Source organism: Canis lupus, chromosome 32, assembly GCF_011100685.1.
Source record: "Canis lupus familiaris isolate Mischka breed German Shepherd chromosome 32, alternate assembly UU_Cfam_GSD_1.0, whole genome shotgun sequence".
Taxonomy (NCBI): domain Eukaryota; kingdom Metazoa; phylum Chordata; class Mammalia; order Carnivora; family Canidae; genus Canis; species Canis lupus.
The window spans coordinates 19215151-19231302 of NC_049253.1; the positions used below are offsets into that span (position 1 = coordinate 19215151).

A 16152-nucleotide genomic window follows, 5' to 3' on the forward strand; every position below is an offset into this window, starting at 1 on the left:
GCAGGCTCCATGCATCGGAAGCCCGACGTGGGATTCGATCCCGGGTCTCCAGGATCACGCCCTGGGCCAAAGGCAGGCGCCAAACCGCTGCACCACCCAGGGATCCCCCCATTATTATTTAAATGGACGCATCTGAACAGGGCCTGGGGTGCTCTCTCTGGGCTCAAAAATAGTCTCAACATGTTTCATGGGGACATAAACCTAGGGAGTGCTCGATTACATTACGGTTAAGGATGGTGGTCCTGCAGTCTGTATTTAAGTAAATGATCTTAAATATAACTTGTTAGGGCAATTAAAGCCTTATAAATAAAATAGCTGTATTTCCATGATGTGTGCTTTCTTCAAGTCTTGTTGCTTTGTAACCAATGAGCCCACTGGCTCAGGGACACGCGGCTAGAAGATGGGACTGGAGCGAATGGGTCCTCGCTCTCGCAGTCACAGGCGGGTCTACCCAAGTGTCCTATGTTCCAGGCACTGTGCACTGAGCACTCTGCATAGGGTGTGGAGGAAATGTAAACTGAAGGGGGGAAAAACCCCTAACACATGGAAGATCTAGACTTCATCCCAAGCTAAATGGCTATCTTCCACAGTGGTGCTGGCCCAGATGGGAAGAAGGAACACAGGGCAGTGGAAGAAGGCGTCATGGAGGAAGACCCCCTTGACTGGGGGCCCCCAGCCAGCCGAGGAAGCCATCCCGGGGCAGGAGCCAGAAGCTGAGTGCTGCTGGGCAGGTGTGGAAGCCCCAGGAGTGGGGAAGTCAAGCACACAGAGTCTAAGAACTGTGGCCCCGGCCCTGGCATGTGTCAGGGCCTTATACTTGCTGAATGAGGAGGTGGGGGTGGGGGGGTTGGCAACTGAAGTGATCAGTAGCCACCATCCTTCTGGAATGAAGAGGCGTCTGAATGAAGAATAGGATTTTTGATAAAGCAGGACAGTGTCTGCAGGCACAGAAAACCTGGCTTTTGAGGAGAATACTTTAAAAATCAGTCCAAAAATTTGCCAAAATTGTCAGTCAAAGTAGTTTGTGGAGAGCAAATAAAAGTAATAGCCACAACACCTGTGCCCTCCCATGAAGTCACTGAAACTTTACAGATCAAATGGTCAAATGGCCTTAGATCTCTGTAGGGCAGCAGCAAATGCCTTATTTTCTCCTTGTTTTGGAAACCAATTGTTTCCTCTGTCCAGTTCCACCGTCCCTGTGAAATTTTATGACCTGGGAGCTGGCAGGGTGAGCATCAGCAGCAGGTTGTTGCAGCAGCAGCGGTGGGGGTGGGGGGGTGGAGACGTGACATCGAAGCACGTGGACAGTCTTGTTTCTTTCAGGTTGAAGCCAGACCCCTGCCTGAAAGCAATAGGTTCTCAGCAATAGATGCAATATTAGAATCACCTGGGAACATCAGACGCCATCAACTCGAAACAAAAACAAGCCCAAAACACCATCATGCATTTCTAAGCTCCCAGTTCATGCCTACTGTACTGTCAGGGTTTCTCATATTTTCATGTTACACGAATCACCTGGGTCCCCTTAAATCACCTGGGTCTGATTTAGCAGGCCTCTTGAGTGGGGGTGGAGTTCCTGGTTCCAGCAGGCCCCAGATGACACTACTGTCATCTGTAAACCACACTTTGAGAGGCAAAGACAATCCGTCGGTAGGCCTTATTTACAGCAGTGCAAAATTTATGCCTTATCATTGACATTTCTAGGTGACATCTTTCCTAAAGCTACTAAGCTGAAATTTTCAGGTCTGGGAAGGAAAGCGCAGGGTGACAGTAAATAGGCAGTATGTGTCTATTTGCCAAATGTATCTTATACTGATTACAAGAGGAAAATCTGCTCAATGCAGGAAACACAGGAAAACAGAAAAGTATAATTTTTATTTTTGTATATATTTTATATTTTTAACATCTAAAGGTCTAACTGGTATAGACCCACAAATTAGTGTATGTCTTTCCATGACTTTTTTGTTTTAAATGGTTTAATGTTGTTTATACTGTTTTATAGTCTGCTTTCTTCAAAATAGAACATGTTAATGATCGGTTAATCTTATGCAATAAACATTTTTATGGGTCAGATAAGTATTCTATTGTTTAGATCAGGGCAATATGAAGGCACAAGTTCAGGCAGTTTTGGGGGGTTCCCAAGACCCTCTCAAAGAGTCCATTATGTCAACACTATTTCATAATTACACTCTGACATTTCCTCTTTAATACCCTTCCAGAGTGCACAGTGGAGATTTTCAGAGACTGCAAGAGGTGATGATGCCCGCACTCTGACAACTAATGGAGTGTATACTTAGGATTTTTGTTCTTTAAACATTTCTCCCTTTTAATTTTTAGTATAGTAAATATTCGTAGAAATAACCCATACAAGCCACAGTTATTTGGGGCCTCAACCATTCTTAAGTGTAAAAGGATCCTGAGGCCAAAAAGTTTGAGAAATGCTGGTGTAGATAAACTAAGCAACCAACCATCACTATTGGAAAGTTAGGCTCTTCCCAACTAAATAAAGTTGCAGTCAACTTTCTGTCCTTTTTATTTTTTTAAGATTTTATTTATTCATGAGAGACACACAGAGAAAGGCAGAGATAAGGCAGAGGGAGAAGCAGGCTCGTGGCTGAGCAGGGAGCCTGATGTGGGGCTCAATCCCAGGACCTCAGGTTCACAACCTGAGCTGAAGGTAGACAGTCAACCACTGAGCCACCAAGGCGCCCCTGCAGTCACCTTTCTTAATTCTTATATTTAGCAGATTGATAGACCCCTAATAGTGGAAGGATGGTATCATCCTTTGTAGGTATCATACCTACACAGGTAACTGTGTTACCTACAGTTAAGCCTTATTTAAAGCTGCACAAAGTCAATACCTTATCATTGACATTTAAATTTTAAAATAAAAATTGTTAATTTTGTCAGGATTTGCACCTAAAAATCAAAAGAGGAAAATTATGCTTTTTATCTGTTCCAAATTAGCATTTATGTTAACCTAATAAAATATTAGAACACCAGTTACCTCACTGCCCAAATCTGTTGTGATGGAGGTATTCGCCACCGAGACATCAGAAGTTCAGAGCAGTGCGGTCCTCCTCCACCATCTGCTCAGTGTGAGAACATGAATGAGAAAATGGCTCTCGAGGGTATGTCATACTTTTAGGAAATACCATCTCAGGACTCTGGCTTCAAGTCCTAATTTAATTTCTACTATTGCTTTTGTTACTCTGCTTCCTCGAACAATTGCTAATGCTGGCTCTCAACACGTGTCTTTTGAGCCACATGTATTTTAAGTATTCTACTCAATTTTAGGATGAGCAAGGGGAGAGAGAGTACTAAAACAGATATGAAGTGGCAGCCCAGGTGGCTCAGCGGTTTACCACTGCCTTCAGCCAGGGCCTGATCCTGGAGACCCAGGATCGAGTCCCACGTTGGGCTCCCTGCATAGAGCCTGCTTCTCCCTCTGCTTGTGTCTCTGCCTCTCTCTCTCTGTGTCTCTCATAAATAGTAAATAAAATCTTAAAAAAATATATAACAGATACGAAAGAGTCAGGTCTTACTCATTCACTTGGATGCTAAGGAAAGCCTTCATGAGATGTTGATTCCTTTATGGACTTTGTCATGGAAAGAACTGGAGTCAAACTGGGCATTGGGATATATGCCTTAATGACTCCGTCTCTGTGACTAGGAGGCTGGTCACTCACTAAGCCCAAAGTATACTTTTGTTAAAAAAAACAAACAAACAAAAGTCAACTGAGTTTTAAAGATCTTACTGACTTTATTCAATGATTCAGGTTGAAGAACTGGGCAGTGTCTTTCTAGCACATAGAAAGGAGCTCAGAGTTGCTGTACAAAATGAAAGACTTCTAGTGGCAGAAGAGTGGGAACAAGGAAGTTATATTAGCAAAATGCAGATTGGCTGTGGGAAGGTCACTTTCCTTTAGAGGATGGCAGGAGTCTGTCAGGCACATTAGCTCACTCGTGGGATTAGGTAATTCCTGGTTGACTGGTTTAAGATTCCATTTCTGGGTGATGCCAAAACTGTAATTGTCTTGGTTTGGTGTCTCCATTTTGCACCCATTTTCTTGTTTTTAATATTGTGCAATCTACACGCAGTAAAAACTCTTCAGGTTGCTTTTATGAGAAAAAGGAAACCCATTTGTGGTAAAGGAAGAAGGTCACAGACTGTGTATGTACTACTTAGAGCTTGGTCACCGCCCATGGTGGAACCTTGGACACACTACTTTCTCTCCCACCTTCAGTGCCTTCCCTTATAAGATGGAGATAGTGGTACCTACACCATGGGATGAAAAGGGTCACACCGCTCTTCTTCCCCAAGCTCTATGCATGCCCTAGACCTCACCTAAAAATTGGCTTTCTCAGGGAGGTTCGGTCAGAATTCAGGACCCTCTCTCTGCTCCAAGACAGACTCCCCAATACTCCCTTTTAAAGTACTCATAACACTCGAACTCCCTTGAACTTTGTCTTTTTTCCACGGACTTGGCCTACATTGTTAACTTCTATGTCTCAAAGACCTAGACATTCATGAGGCTGCTTTTTTGAACATGTCAATAGAGGATGAGAATAACTTTGTTTCTGGGTAGAGAGTATATGCTCACCTACGGGATGGACTTTCATTCTGTAAAATAGGTCTCCACTCCCCTGTAAGATGGTTTTTTTCAAAGATAGACTGACCCTGACAAGTGCCAGATAACTCTGGATGAGCTCAGGCCTTTGTTCAGCCCTCCTAGGGCACCTCCTCTCCCCACCCTCCAATCCTATTTAAGTATCGAATAGGAAAGGCACATATGGTGAGGATCAAGCCTTGGAAGAAACTATTTTGCTAATGAATTCTGAGTTTCTCCCAAGTTTGAAGGATTTTGGAACCAACTTTTTTTTGAAATAGCTTTGTTGCTGGGAGTGGGGGATCAACATTAAACTGAGGAAGACTCTTGTGGGATTGCCAGATCAAATTGAGATCTTCATGAGTATAGGTTCAAATAGTAAGAGTATTTGTGCTGGACTAGATGGTCATCCTTCAGGTGTCCAGAGGGTGGGGAGAGAAACCACCCTTTCCCCAGACAAGAAGAAGTCATAAGTCCTCACATGGAAAGGCTGTAAGCTACATGTGGACACATGGAAAGCTGAAGAGAAAGGCCATATGCTTATTAGGGGTGTAGTCACTCCCTTTGCCTTCTCTAGAAGCTAAAGGCTCCAAATCATCAGCAAGAGTCTCCTAATGTCTGGACTTTCCATCAGGGTGACAATGCTGTGGACAATCGTTGTATCTGGGGTTGTGCCCAGTAAGACTGAGCAAGCGTGAGGATATTCAGGTGATATCACCAGAAGATGTGTCCAGACTAACTATTCTAGGTAGTTTAGGGTGGCAGAAAGTTCTCTGACCATTCTGGGAGATGTTTACCTTAGACCACATCTGGAGTGGAACAGCTCAGGGAGTCCGCTTGCTCTAAGTACAGTGGTTTACTTGGCAAGAGATAATTGATCCCTGGGTCAGAACTTAGTGGCCTCAAAAAAGGATGAAGGTTGAATGATGATCGTGGGTTATTGATGCAGTAAATGGCCACCTGCTTGTCCAAATAGGCTAATTTTCCTGCTGGTGTGTGTGTGTGTGTGTCCTATTAATAATAATTCTGGTTCTAGAACAAAAAGCAAATATTCCAAACTCCCTTTAAAAACTTTTGCTTTTCGGGGTAACCTGGGTGGCACAGTAGGTTAAGCATCCGACTCTTGGTTTTGGCTCAAGTTATGATCTCAGAGTTCTGAGATTGAGCCTTGTGACCAGCTCCACACTCAGCATGGAGTCTACTTAAATTTCTCTTCTCTCTCACCACACACCCACCCTAAAAAAAATCTTAAAAAAAAAAAAAAAGGCTTTTGGTTTTCTATGACATCATAAAAAGCTAAAATGTCTAAGAACCCCCGTCCCCATTCTGGTCTTCTCTATTTTTCCCACCATATTTGCCTCCACCCTTTCATATGGATCCTCTGCCTCAGGATGCTCAGTGGCCTCTCTCTACAGACCTCTGTTAACTCTGTTTATGCAGTTAGCAGTCTTGTTTGATAGATTAATGTTTCTCATCCTTTCCCCAGGGAACATACTCCCCTTTGGTATATGATGTCAATGACACATTTAGGAGCAGGGTATTTCTCTTTTTGTCTTCTCATTCTATCCCAACATGGTACCTGATGTATATAGGAAGAATTCGGTAAACTTGTGTAGTGAGGAAAGCTGCTATCTCAGCAAATCAGGCTGGGGTTTTTTTCTGAACTTTGAGCATTAAAGCTGGTAGCCCTAGTTGTTTTAATCCTTTATTTTAATGAGTTCTGTGGCTGTGGCTTATGAGCAGAACAACCTGTCCTCAGAGGTTTTGATGCTTTAATGATTAGCCTTGCTAATCAAAATTTCATTCTGCTCCAAATAAGAGAAAACCTTGCTCTAGGAGTTTAAACAGCAGGTGTGTGTCTCATGTATTACTGTGAGTCCTCAATACAGCGCTGCTCCTCCAGTTCACTGATGCTACTGAGGATCGATGTTCTTTTCAACTTTCTGCTCCACTGTTCTTGGTGTAGAGGCCTTCATCCTCATGTTTGTACCTCATGATTGCAAGAGGGCTGCTATATTTGTGGGGTCCATTATCAACATTTGAGGCAGGGAAAAGAAAGAAAAGAAGGTGAGGCTTAGAAAGCTGGGAAATTGGAGTATTTTGAACTTGGCACAATGGCCCCCTGAATAAAACTGGAGTTCTGCTAAAATGGAATGAGGAGCTAGATATTGGGCAAATAAATCACAATATTGATTTAAAAGACAAAATGTCTTAAATTTTTAATTTTTTGTCTTTTTGCCTTTTTTTTTTTTTATTGGTCCTACCAATCTGACCCTTGCCAAGGCCCACTGTTCCTATGTATCCTGGCTTTGTAAACATTTGAACCATGTCTGTGTCCCAAGTGGTGACTGATTTCTTTCTCTTTTCTAAGCTCTACCTCATTTTCTCAGAAACCGAAGACATTTTGTTTGGGTCTCTTATTGATATTATATTCATCTTCCAATATTGCAGAGATGTGGGGAGCTCTGGCATATTTTTGGTGCTGGGTTGATTAACCTAGAGAAAACAAGGTTTGACAACAGTTCCTCTCTATTGCCATATTTTAGCTTACAGTCTGTGTGATTCTTGGTGATTTGAATCACAGAGGATCACTTAGCCTTTGGGGCTTACTTACTCTGCACTTACTCACAATGGGGAACATACTCCCCTTTGGTATATGATGCCAATGAAACATTTAGGAGCAGGGTATTTCTCTTTTTGGGTTAGCAGTGTCCCCCTATTGTGTAAAAGCCCTTGACTCCGTGGGATGAGGGGATGTAGTATACTTTTGTTCTCAGGAGAAGGGATGCATTTCTGACCAAGCTAAGAAGGGGCTTCTTTAATTTCTGTAGTCACCACAGTGTGCTGCCAGTCCTGTGAGGGGACAGAAAGGTCAGCATCAGTTCCCTCTTGTTAGCAGGATGGAGTGGGTACAGACTTGGGCATGGCTTGTAGCTGTATTTCCAGTACCGAATACTTGTCAATTAGATTGCAGCTGTCACTAGCCCTCAGAATGTCAAGTCTTTGAGGAAATAAAAACAGTGCAAGCTGCACATGCCCTTGGGTCAGATTTTTGGACCTCCACGAGCCATGGCATTTCCTGTAGTCCTGCTTCTTTCTCCCTAAAAATCCATTCCCCTTTCTCCTGCTCCAGAAGCAACCTGCACATGAGGGCCCCACAGGGTCACAGATATATAGACTTCTAGGGGCTATGGAGTTATGGGGAACAGGGGAAGGGGACCAGGTGGGGGGACTCTAGTAGGCTCGAGAAGCATGCCCTATCCAAAGAGGGCCAGAGCCACATGCTGCTCACCTGGAATAGAGAGTCTCTGGTTACCAGATCTCCATTAAAAAAGGCAGAACTAGATTTTAGTGCAAAATCATCCAAATTTTAAATGTTTACAGCAGCTTATTCCCTCCCCTCCTTTTTTTAAAAAAAATTTTTTTTTTTTTCAAAATACCATGCGAAACAAAGATGTATGAGGACTCCCAGTTTGCCCTCCCTGGTCTATAGGAAGAAATGGGTAGCCTGGTTATAGATTCCCAAGGAGTGTTAAATGAGGATTCTTGTACCAGAAGAGGCTCTCCACCCCTCTATTCCCTCTCCATGTGAGTGGTGCCTGGAGAGTGTTTATCAGCTTGGAACAAATCAGAGTGGTGGTTCACAGGCTTGGTGAGAGGCGCAAAAGTGCTGGTAGCAGTTGATGACAGTGTTAAGAGGCAATTAGACTTCAATTAGCTGAACACTAGCCCCAGTGGGTACTCAAGGGTGTGTCCTGTGCCGCCTCTTTTTAGGAGGTCCACTCGGATACATTTGGTAAGGGAGTGGTGGTCAATGCCAAGTGGGTGTAACTGACTTCATGCCTGGATGCCCAGGAGGGAAGTGCTGCCACTCCACTCTTGTGGGCCCTCTTCTCCTGGGCAGTGGGTCCCCTTAGGAGGTTAGGGAGGGCTTAGCAGGAGCACAGGGTGTCCAGGAGGTGATGGAAGGACAAATGGAATCAGGAGGGGGCAAAGAGGCTACAAGGACCTCTGAAGAAGAAAGTGAGGGGAATTAGAGGTAGAAAGTAGAGGGACTGACAAGTCATAATTTTTAGGAACTACTCTAGCATCTGCAAATGCTCATGACTTAGCATCTGGTTTGTTTTTCAAAAATTAGAATATGTCTTAAGTGCCCAAATATAGCAAAATGGTTAAATAAATTATGGTACACCTATATAATTGAAGAATATGCAACTATTAAAAATGAGGTTTGTGAAACAGACTTCTTAGTAACGTGAACAAACGCTTATGCAAGTGGGAAGGAGAGAAGGTGGCTCCATGTGGCAGGGCACTTCAACTGCGCATAGTACGGACACACACAGGGCAATTGCTGTGGGAGAGCGTGCCAGAAGCTCATTCTGTAACTCTGCATTAGACATTAGTCACAGGCTTGACAAAGCCTGCATTTTATAGAGTAAGGGACTGTCAGATCCAGTTATAGACACTCATGTACAGGTAACATCTTTTCCTCGGATGCTTTTCTTAGGTCACTGCACATCTTGCTCCCACTTCTCATGGTTCAGGGGAAGGCACCGCACCTCACAGTTACCCTGATAGGAGAACAAGAGGTCAAGAGGTAGGAAGCAGGATTTAACTGGTACTATGTGATATGATGAAGCTTGATGGTCACTCCGCTGTCTCACTTCCTCTAACTTCTGGGCACTGGGGTTGAGTGGTGTGGGTTAAGAGTGCAAAATGAGTCATTAACACCTCCTCCCTTACTTTCCTTACCTGCAAGGAAAAGGAAATTATTGCAGAAAAGGCATGGTGGGGGAGTGGGTTGCATTCTAGAACCTTAAAAAAAGGAAGGTGGGGTGAAGGAATTGTATACGGATAGTTGGCCCCAGCTGAAATTAGGGACTATTTTGGATTCCTTCAGAGATGGATCTGAAATCAAAGGTACTCTGGGTAATATTTCCTCCCCATTGTCCACCCAGATTAGGGCAGCTCTTTATCTTCTAGTGTTGGGTTGCAACCTATATGCCTTTTTATTATCTTAGAGTATGATTTAACCTTTCCCTCATCCTTAAATTCAGTGTAGTTATAGGTATTCAACTGATGTGTCTATGGGGATGGGACAGAGGACCAAGAAGCTGAGTGGAATATCTCAAGTGGGATAGTCCCACTGGAAAAGAAGACAAGGTCAAAAGCTGGCTTTCTCTGGTCTTGGTGCTGGGGGTGATGCTGACCTTGGAAGAGTCTTGTGAAATGTCCTAAAAAGGAGAAGGGGTTTTTCATTTGAGTGCATGGACTCTGTGAGGACAGGGACGAAGCCAGCTTCCCTACAGACTTGGCTCTATTTATATGGCAGTCCTTTAAAAATGAGCAAAAACACTATTTTAGTAAAAGGGAGGCCTACTTTAGATATAGCTATAAAATTCAAAGTGAGCATTCACAGAGGAATTTATTTTTTGACAGTAATCTGAAGGTACAGGCAGAGTTTCAAGATTCTTCAGGATTCCTGGGAATAAATAAATAACAAAGTAATTATTGCAATAGTAAGTAATGTCTCTCAATTATATGTGAAACTAGATAACACATATTTTTAAAAGATCTATTACATTTAAAGGTCATACACTTAGAAGTCTCTATTAAGGCTTAAAAAAATTTTTTTTTATTTTAACAGAAACCTAATAAAGATTTAAAATTATTTCCTTAAAAAAAAAAAATCCCAAACCCGAAACTAACAGGTTTCAAACTATGACAGGATTAGGCTTTTACACTTCCTTGATGAAGATAAACAAATGTAGCTAAATTTCTGAAACTCTAATCCTGAAACAAAATTCTCTATATATGTGACCGACACCAACTAAAAATTAAGCTCCATACACCACCTGAATGTGGTTTTAACTCTATTAGGCTAAACAGAGTAAAATGAAATTGCACACATCCTTACCAGCAAAACCACAGATCTTTGAGCCATTTCCATGCTTTAGCCACCTTGCTTGCTCCAATTTTTACTCCTTGAAAGCTGCACTGATAATGCTGGGGGCCAGAGAAACCAGCGAAACTGCTTGTTGAGAGTAGGACACTGCTCATAACATCATCTTGATCCTCCATTTTGCTCAGTAAGTGGGGGGCTCTACATCTCTCTTCAGATAAATGTGACATCAGTAGAAAAGTCAGGGATTGAGAGAACAAATGTCAGGAGAACCATAGGCATCAGTATATAAATGAATTATGGGAATATTAAGTTTCTATTTATCTCGTATTACAAATAGGTATATACTATCTAGTTTTGAAATGTTGTTAGATTAAAATGTCTGTGGCCACAGTAAAAAATTTTGGTAAAAAGTTTTGGTTTGTTTTCTAGGAAGAAACAAAGTGAGAAAAAGGAAATAATGAATTTTTAGAAAGTCCACTAAGAAGAAAATAAATTAGTTAAATTTTGAAAAGGAACATAAATTCCATGCAAGGCTCACTTTTTTCCTTCAAAAATTGTAGCCAACCATTCATGATATAGAAGAAACAGCTTACCCTTGGAAACCTCCAACATAAAGGGTCTGCTTGTCTAGTCAAGCATAATGATAAATAGGCCATCACAAATGGATTCTATCAGGTTTCAGAGTACAGCTACCAAAAGCCTTCATGTAAAACACACAGCGTTTATATTTAAGAAAAAGACATACATGAACAGGTATGTATATAAATATATATATACACACACACACACTGATAAGGTGGGCAGTATTGAAAATGGTAAGATGGACTGTTTTGTTTCTATGTTGAGGAAAACTCATAGTATCACAGATCTATTTATATTGACTTAGTATATTAATAAAAGCTAAGATTGTTGAACTACTGTTGTTCACACTTGATAAGTCTGAACAGGGAGAGGAAGTACTGTAGTGGAGACCTACATCCAAGGCCTACTTTGTAGACCTGGCAGTTATAGTTTCAGGGGGAGGAAGAAGGGTTATGCATTCTGCATTGAGAATAACTGGGTGCTCCTCAAACTATTAGACACTAGACAAGATAATAAACAATATCTCCCATTTGGCTGTTCTTTGAATTCCTTTAGCTAAGAATCCTCCAGGGAGAAGAGAGGATAGGCCATAAGATGTCACAGGTATCACAGGTCCATCCAATCTTACCTTCAACCTCTAGAAGTCTCAGTTACCACAAAAAACCTGGGAAATGGGATTATTAAACTCATCATATTGATGAGAAAACAGGCCCAGAGAGTTTAAGTTACTCTATCATGGTCACACAGCCAGTACAAAACAGAACCAGGATGTTACTACAGATCATACAGTATTTAAAGACCTTATTCTTTTCACTAATCACAGTTAAAATTGTTCTCACATTTGTCAGATATACCTATAAAACATCTATCTATGAAGCTACATGGCATATAATTTTGCATTGTATGTATGCAAATTAAGAAAGCACATCTGTGAAAAAAAAAATAACCCTCAATTTTCCTGGTTACAGCTATGAGGATTCATCCCAAATATCATTAAGTACTCTTTAATAGACACTTGCATAATTCAAATATTATGGCTTCCTAGAATTAAGACTTTTAAGCTTACTGATTCTATTTTTATTTAACATTTTATTTATTTATTCATGAGAGACACACAAAGAGAGAGGCAGAGACCTAGGCAGATGGAGAAGCAGGCTCCATGCAGGGAGCTGGACGTGGGACTTGATCCCAGGTCTCCAGGATCACACTCGGGGCTTAAGGCAGGGCTAAACCGCTGAGCCACCTGGGCTGCCCAAGCTTACTGATTCTATTAACAGCTGAATACAAAGGGAGAATACTTACCTATGTAATGGACATCTTCATCCCTTATATTCAGCAGAATTAGATGATAAGCTTTCTAATGATACCAAAGAGCATTTCTTTTTGAAATCTTCACATGCAGGGTTTCTCAGAACACTTCCCACAAATGGTTATATCTAAGAGCTGCATTTTGTTCCATCTAAGACAAAATCACTTTAGAGCTAAAAAATTTTGTCTAGATCTCTATGGTTATCAGGTAATATACACAAGCCATGTTGTATCAAGTTGAAAACACTGGATTATGAGCCAGCATTTAATTGATTAATTTTGCTTTGAGCACAATGAGATTACAGTCTGTGGGGTGGTTAGCAAGATCCCAAGGAGTGAATGGGCTTCCTTCTTAGAAGGGAGGGAAGGCATTTTAGTGCACTTCACTCAGACATCTTTCTCCCAATTCCTGGCCTTTTTGCTTTTCAGCTATGCTATAATCCTGACAGTGATAATTAAAGCTATGCTGTGAGGTTCCTCCCACTCTCCCTCAGAATACATTCTTAGTGGGTAGCAAACTAACTTAAAGGTGGCCTCTAGAACTCAGATCAAGTAGTCGGATATTTAGTATTGTTTGTAGACTCCCACCTCCTGCAATGCAGAACAGCACATCACCTAGTTTGGTGGGCCTCTGTCATAAGGGCATAGCCTTCTGGTCTCTCTGCAAAAAAAAAAAAAAAGGTGATTAGAAATGCACTTTGTTTTGTTGGAGATGGGAATTCCTAGCATATCAATTGATTGCTGGTAGCTGGCCCAGATGATGGTTTCTCTGAAATTTATAATTTTTGGATGCCTCTGTTCTGTTTTCTATATGATGCTTTTCTTTTTTCTTTTTCTTTTTTTTAAAGATTTATTTATTCATGAGAGACACACAGAGAGAGAGAGAGAGGCAGAGACACAGGCAGAGAGAGAAGCAGGCTCCATGCAGGGAGCCTGACGTGGGACTTGATTCCAGGACCCCAGGATCAGGCCCTGGACTGAAGGTGGCGCTAAACTGCTGAGCCACCCGGGCTGCCCTATATGATGCTTTTCAATAAGGACTGATCCTATTGAAAAGATTCTCTGAAGCCAGACAAATATCTAAATGTCATTTCTCTACCAATCTATCTGGAATTACTTTAGGGGATCTGGAAGTTTATAAAATCGGGAATTCATCAACAAATACTTACTGAGCATCAACAATGAGCAATCACTGTTCTAGGAGCTGGAAACAGAAGTGAAATATACAAACAAACCAAATGATGCCATTACAGTTTGATATACTATTTATTTATTTAGTTAATAATATGGACAGCCTATTCAACATTACAGATGTTTTTCAAAACCTATAATAAAATATAGTCCACTATCCAGCCCAGAAGAAGATAGTAAACAATACCATTCTTACAGTAAGTGTAGCATAAGCATTCAAAATAATAGTCCCTTTCCTGGACATCAAAGGGAATAATCAGTCAGTTTCTTTACCTCCACTGAGGTTTTAATTTTCTTGAATTATACCTGTTTCAGAGTCAAAAGTCCAACTTCAGTCACCCCATAGATATGTGCAGTATCTCCCACTGGAGAGGAAAGAGCTCTTGTCACCCTGGGCAGCCCATTCTACTGCCCTACAGCCCTTCCATAATGGAGCCCATCATACCTTTCAGCCAGTATTTGTCAAGCTTGTGCATGGGGACAAGACAGGGTATGTCACAGGGATCTTTTGGTTAATTTACAAAGATTGTGTTTCAAAGTTCTAAAAACCCATTTGGTGGTGGTAGTGGCAGTGAAGAGTACACTATATTTCGCCAAGAGGGTCTTCTCATCTCTTGAGTCTTGGCGTTGTCACTTTTTTCTGATAGTTGTGAGATCTAGTGCAATTCTCTGTGGCAAGTGGAGGTGGGAAACTCTAACAGCTACTGGTATGAGGCCATCTGCAGAATGAACTAGACTGGCAACTATGGCTTTTATAACCTGCTTCCTTTCTTTAGTATAGACAAACTTCTTTCTTAATCTTTTTTTTTCTATGTCCTGCTAGTTCTAATATAAGATTTAAAAGGACTAGGACAGAGGAAACTTCTGATGAAAAACTGCCACAAAAAAACAAAAAAACCCACAACAAAACCTCTACAACCCACCTTCCAATGAACTATACTCAATTTCTCAGTTGAAAACAAATGCCAAGTGAACATTAAAGACAAGTGTTGGACAATGCTGATGTCAAAATGTACATATATCAGATTCTAAAATATAGGCCAAAAAACCCCCCAAAATATGTACTTAGTGTAACACAGATTCTTCAACCCTTTAGTTTCATGCTGAAAAACACAAATATTTTCAATGTTAAGCTATGGATGACAGCGAATTAAATAAAAATTAAAAAACCACAAGGAAGCCTTGCCAAGTTTGTGGCAATTTCAGGAGTCTACATAGTTAGGAAGAAGGAGAAACCATAGGGTAAAGAGTGAGAGCATTGGATTTTATTTAACTCTAGGTACCATGGGTTTGACATTAGTAGGTAAGACTAATGAATGAGCAGCCATACAGTTTTTTGGTCACTGTGCTTCCCAAGCACCAAAAAATGGAGCTATTTTTACTATTCAATTCCATCTTTAAAAGCTAGACAGATCCTGCTGCATTCTTGTTTGTTTCTAATTTACCAGTACATTATTATGTAGTTTTACCAAGTGTGAGGAGCAAGTCATTATGTAGTACCAAGTTTACATCATCATAGGACTACAACATGCACATTCTACTTAATGTAGCTCAAGCAACAGGAATACAAGAGAACAGTTATGGGTGGAGACTTGTTTTTGACAAATTCATGTTTACACTAACTATGGGTTTAGAAATCTTATTGGGCAGGTACCTACAGCAGTTCTTCAATTGGTACTGGAACATTACACGCATGCACAAGTGATATGGAAGAAGATGGAGGACAAAGGGGAAATCAGAGCTGGGATGATGCCATGTATCAGGGAGGGGCAGTTCTCAGCTGTCCACAGTAAGTCTCTGCTCTGTGAGAGAGGCCTGTTGGGCAACACTTTTGTTCTCATGACTGCGAAGTTTGGATACAACATCTAAAAAGGCCAAATCCTGTACTTCCTTGTGTAGAGATTCTGGAAGACAAAAACCAAGATAACAGATAATGCATCTGTTAAATTGTTCTAATGTTACTATACAATCTATCATACACCTAAATCTTACTATACAATACATATACCCAAAATGTTTACTTGGATGATACCAAGTTATAAAACTAGGAACAATTCTATAGTAGCCTAGAAATGTCTTCATTAGAGATGTATCAAGGGAACTTTACTTGCCATATTTATAGACAGACAAATGTCAAGTTGTACAGTCTAAGTTTGATTAGAGTCATGAGTTATAATGAAACACAGGTCTTTGTATAATCTCAAGTTTCAGTTATATACTCCTTGACCCTATCATCAGTTCAAATATGAAGTCCAATGACTTACAAAAAAAATCTTAGAAATTTTAGATCAGTTTCAAATTAATTTTCTGGTAAATGAAAAGGTTATACTTCATATCCCTTCAACAAATTTCTGTGACAATAGCTTTCCCTTTTAGATTTCTGATCTTCCTCCTTCTGGCTTTCTTGCTCTTTTTAACCTCAATTACAGGAAAATAAAAGACTCTCAAGACTTGGAGACTGTTAGATGAGAAAACTGACATCTAATAAGCTTAATGCAATCAGCATTCCTCAAACTGATATATTTAGTAAGTTGGTAAGGTCTAAAACTAGACATA

The 16152-nt window shown here is 40.9% G+C and overlaps 1 protein-coding gene across 16 annotated transcripts in view; it reads right to left on the minus strand.

Moving 5' to 3' along the window:
• Positions 1-8951: 8951 nt before the first annotated feature.
• The window catches only part of RAP1GDS1 (Rap1 GTPase-GDP dissociation stimulator 1), a 159897-nt gene continuing 152696 nt past the window's right edge, over positions 8952-16152 (minus strand). For 6 of the 16 annotated variants that reach the window (XM_038582073.1, XM_038582075.1, XM_038582074.1 and 3 more), the window contains one exon: positions 13653-15500. In XM_038582073.1, the coding sequence (XP_038438001.1) occupies positions 15373-15500 (128 nt within the window). In that variant the 3' untranslated portion in view covers positions 13653-15372. Of the gene's footprint in view, positions 9182-9990; positions 10093-10527; positions 10724-12399; positions 12557-12993; positions 13067-13574; positions 13610-13652; positions 15501-16152 lie in introns of those variants that run through there. The other 10 variants (XR_005382808.1, XR_005382809.1, XR_005382802.1 and 7 more) reach the window with 10 other exon arrangements.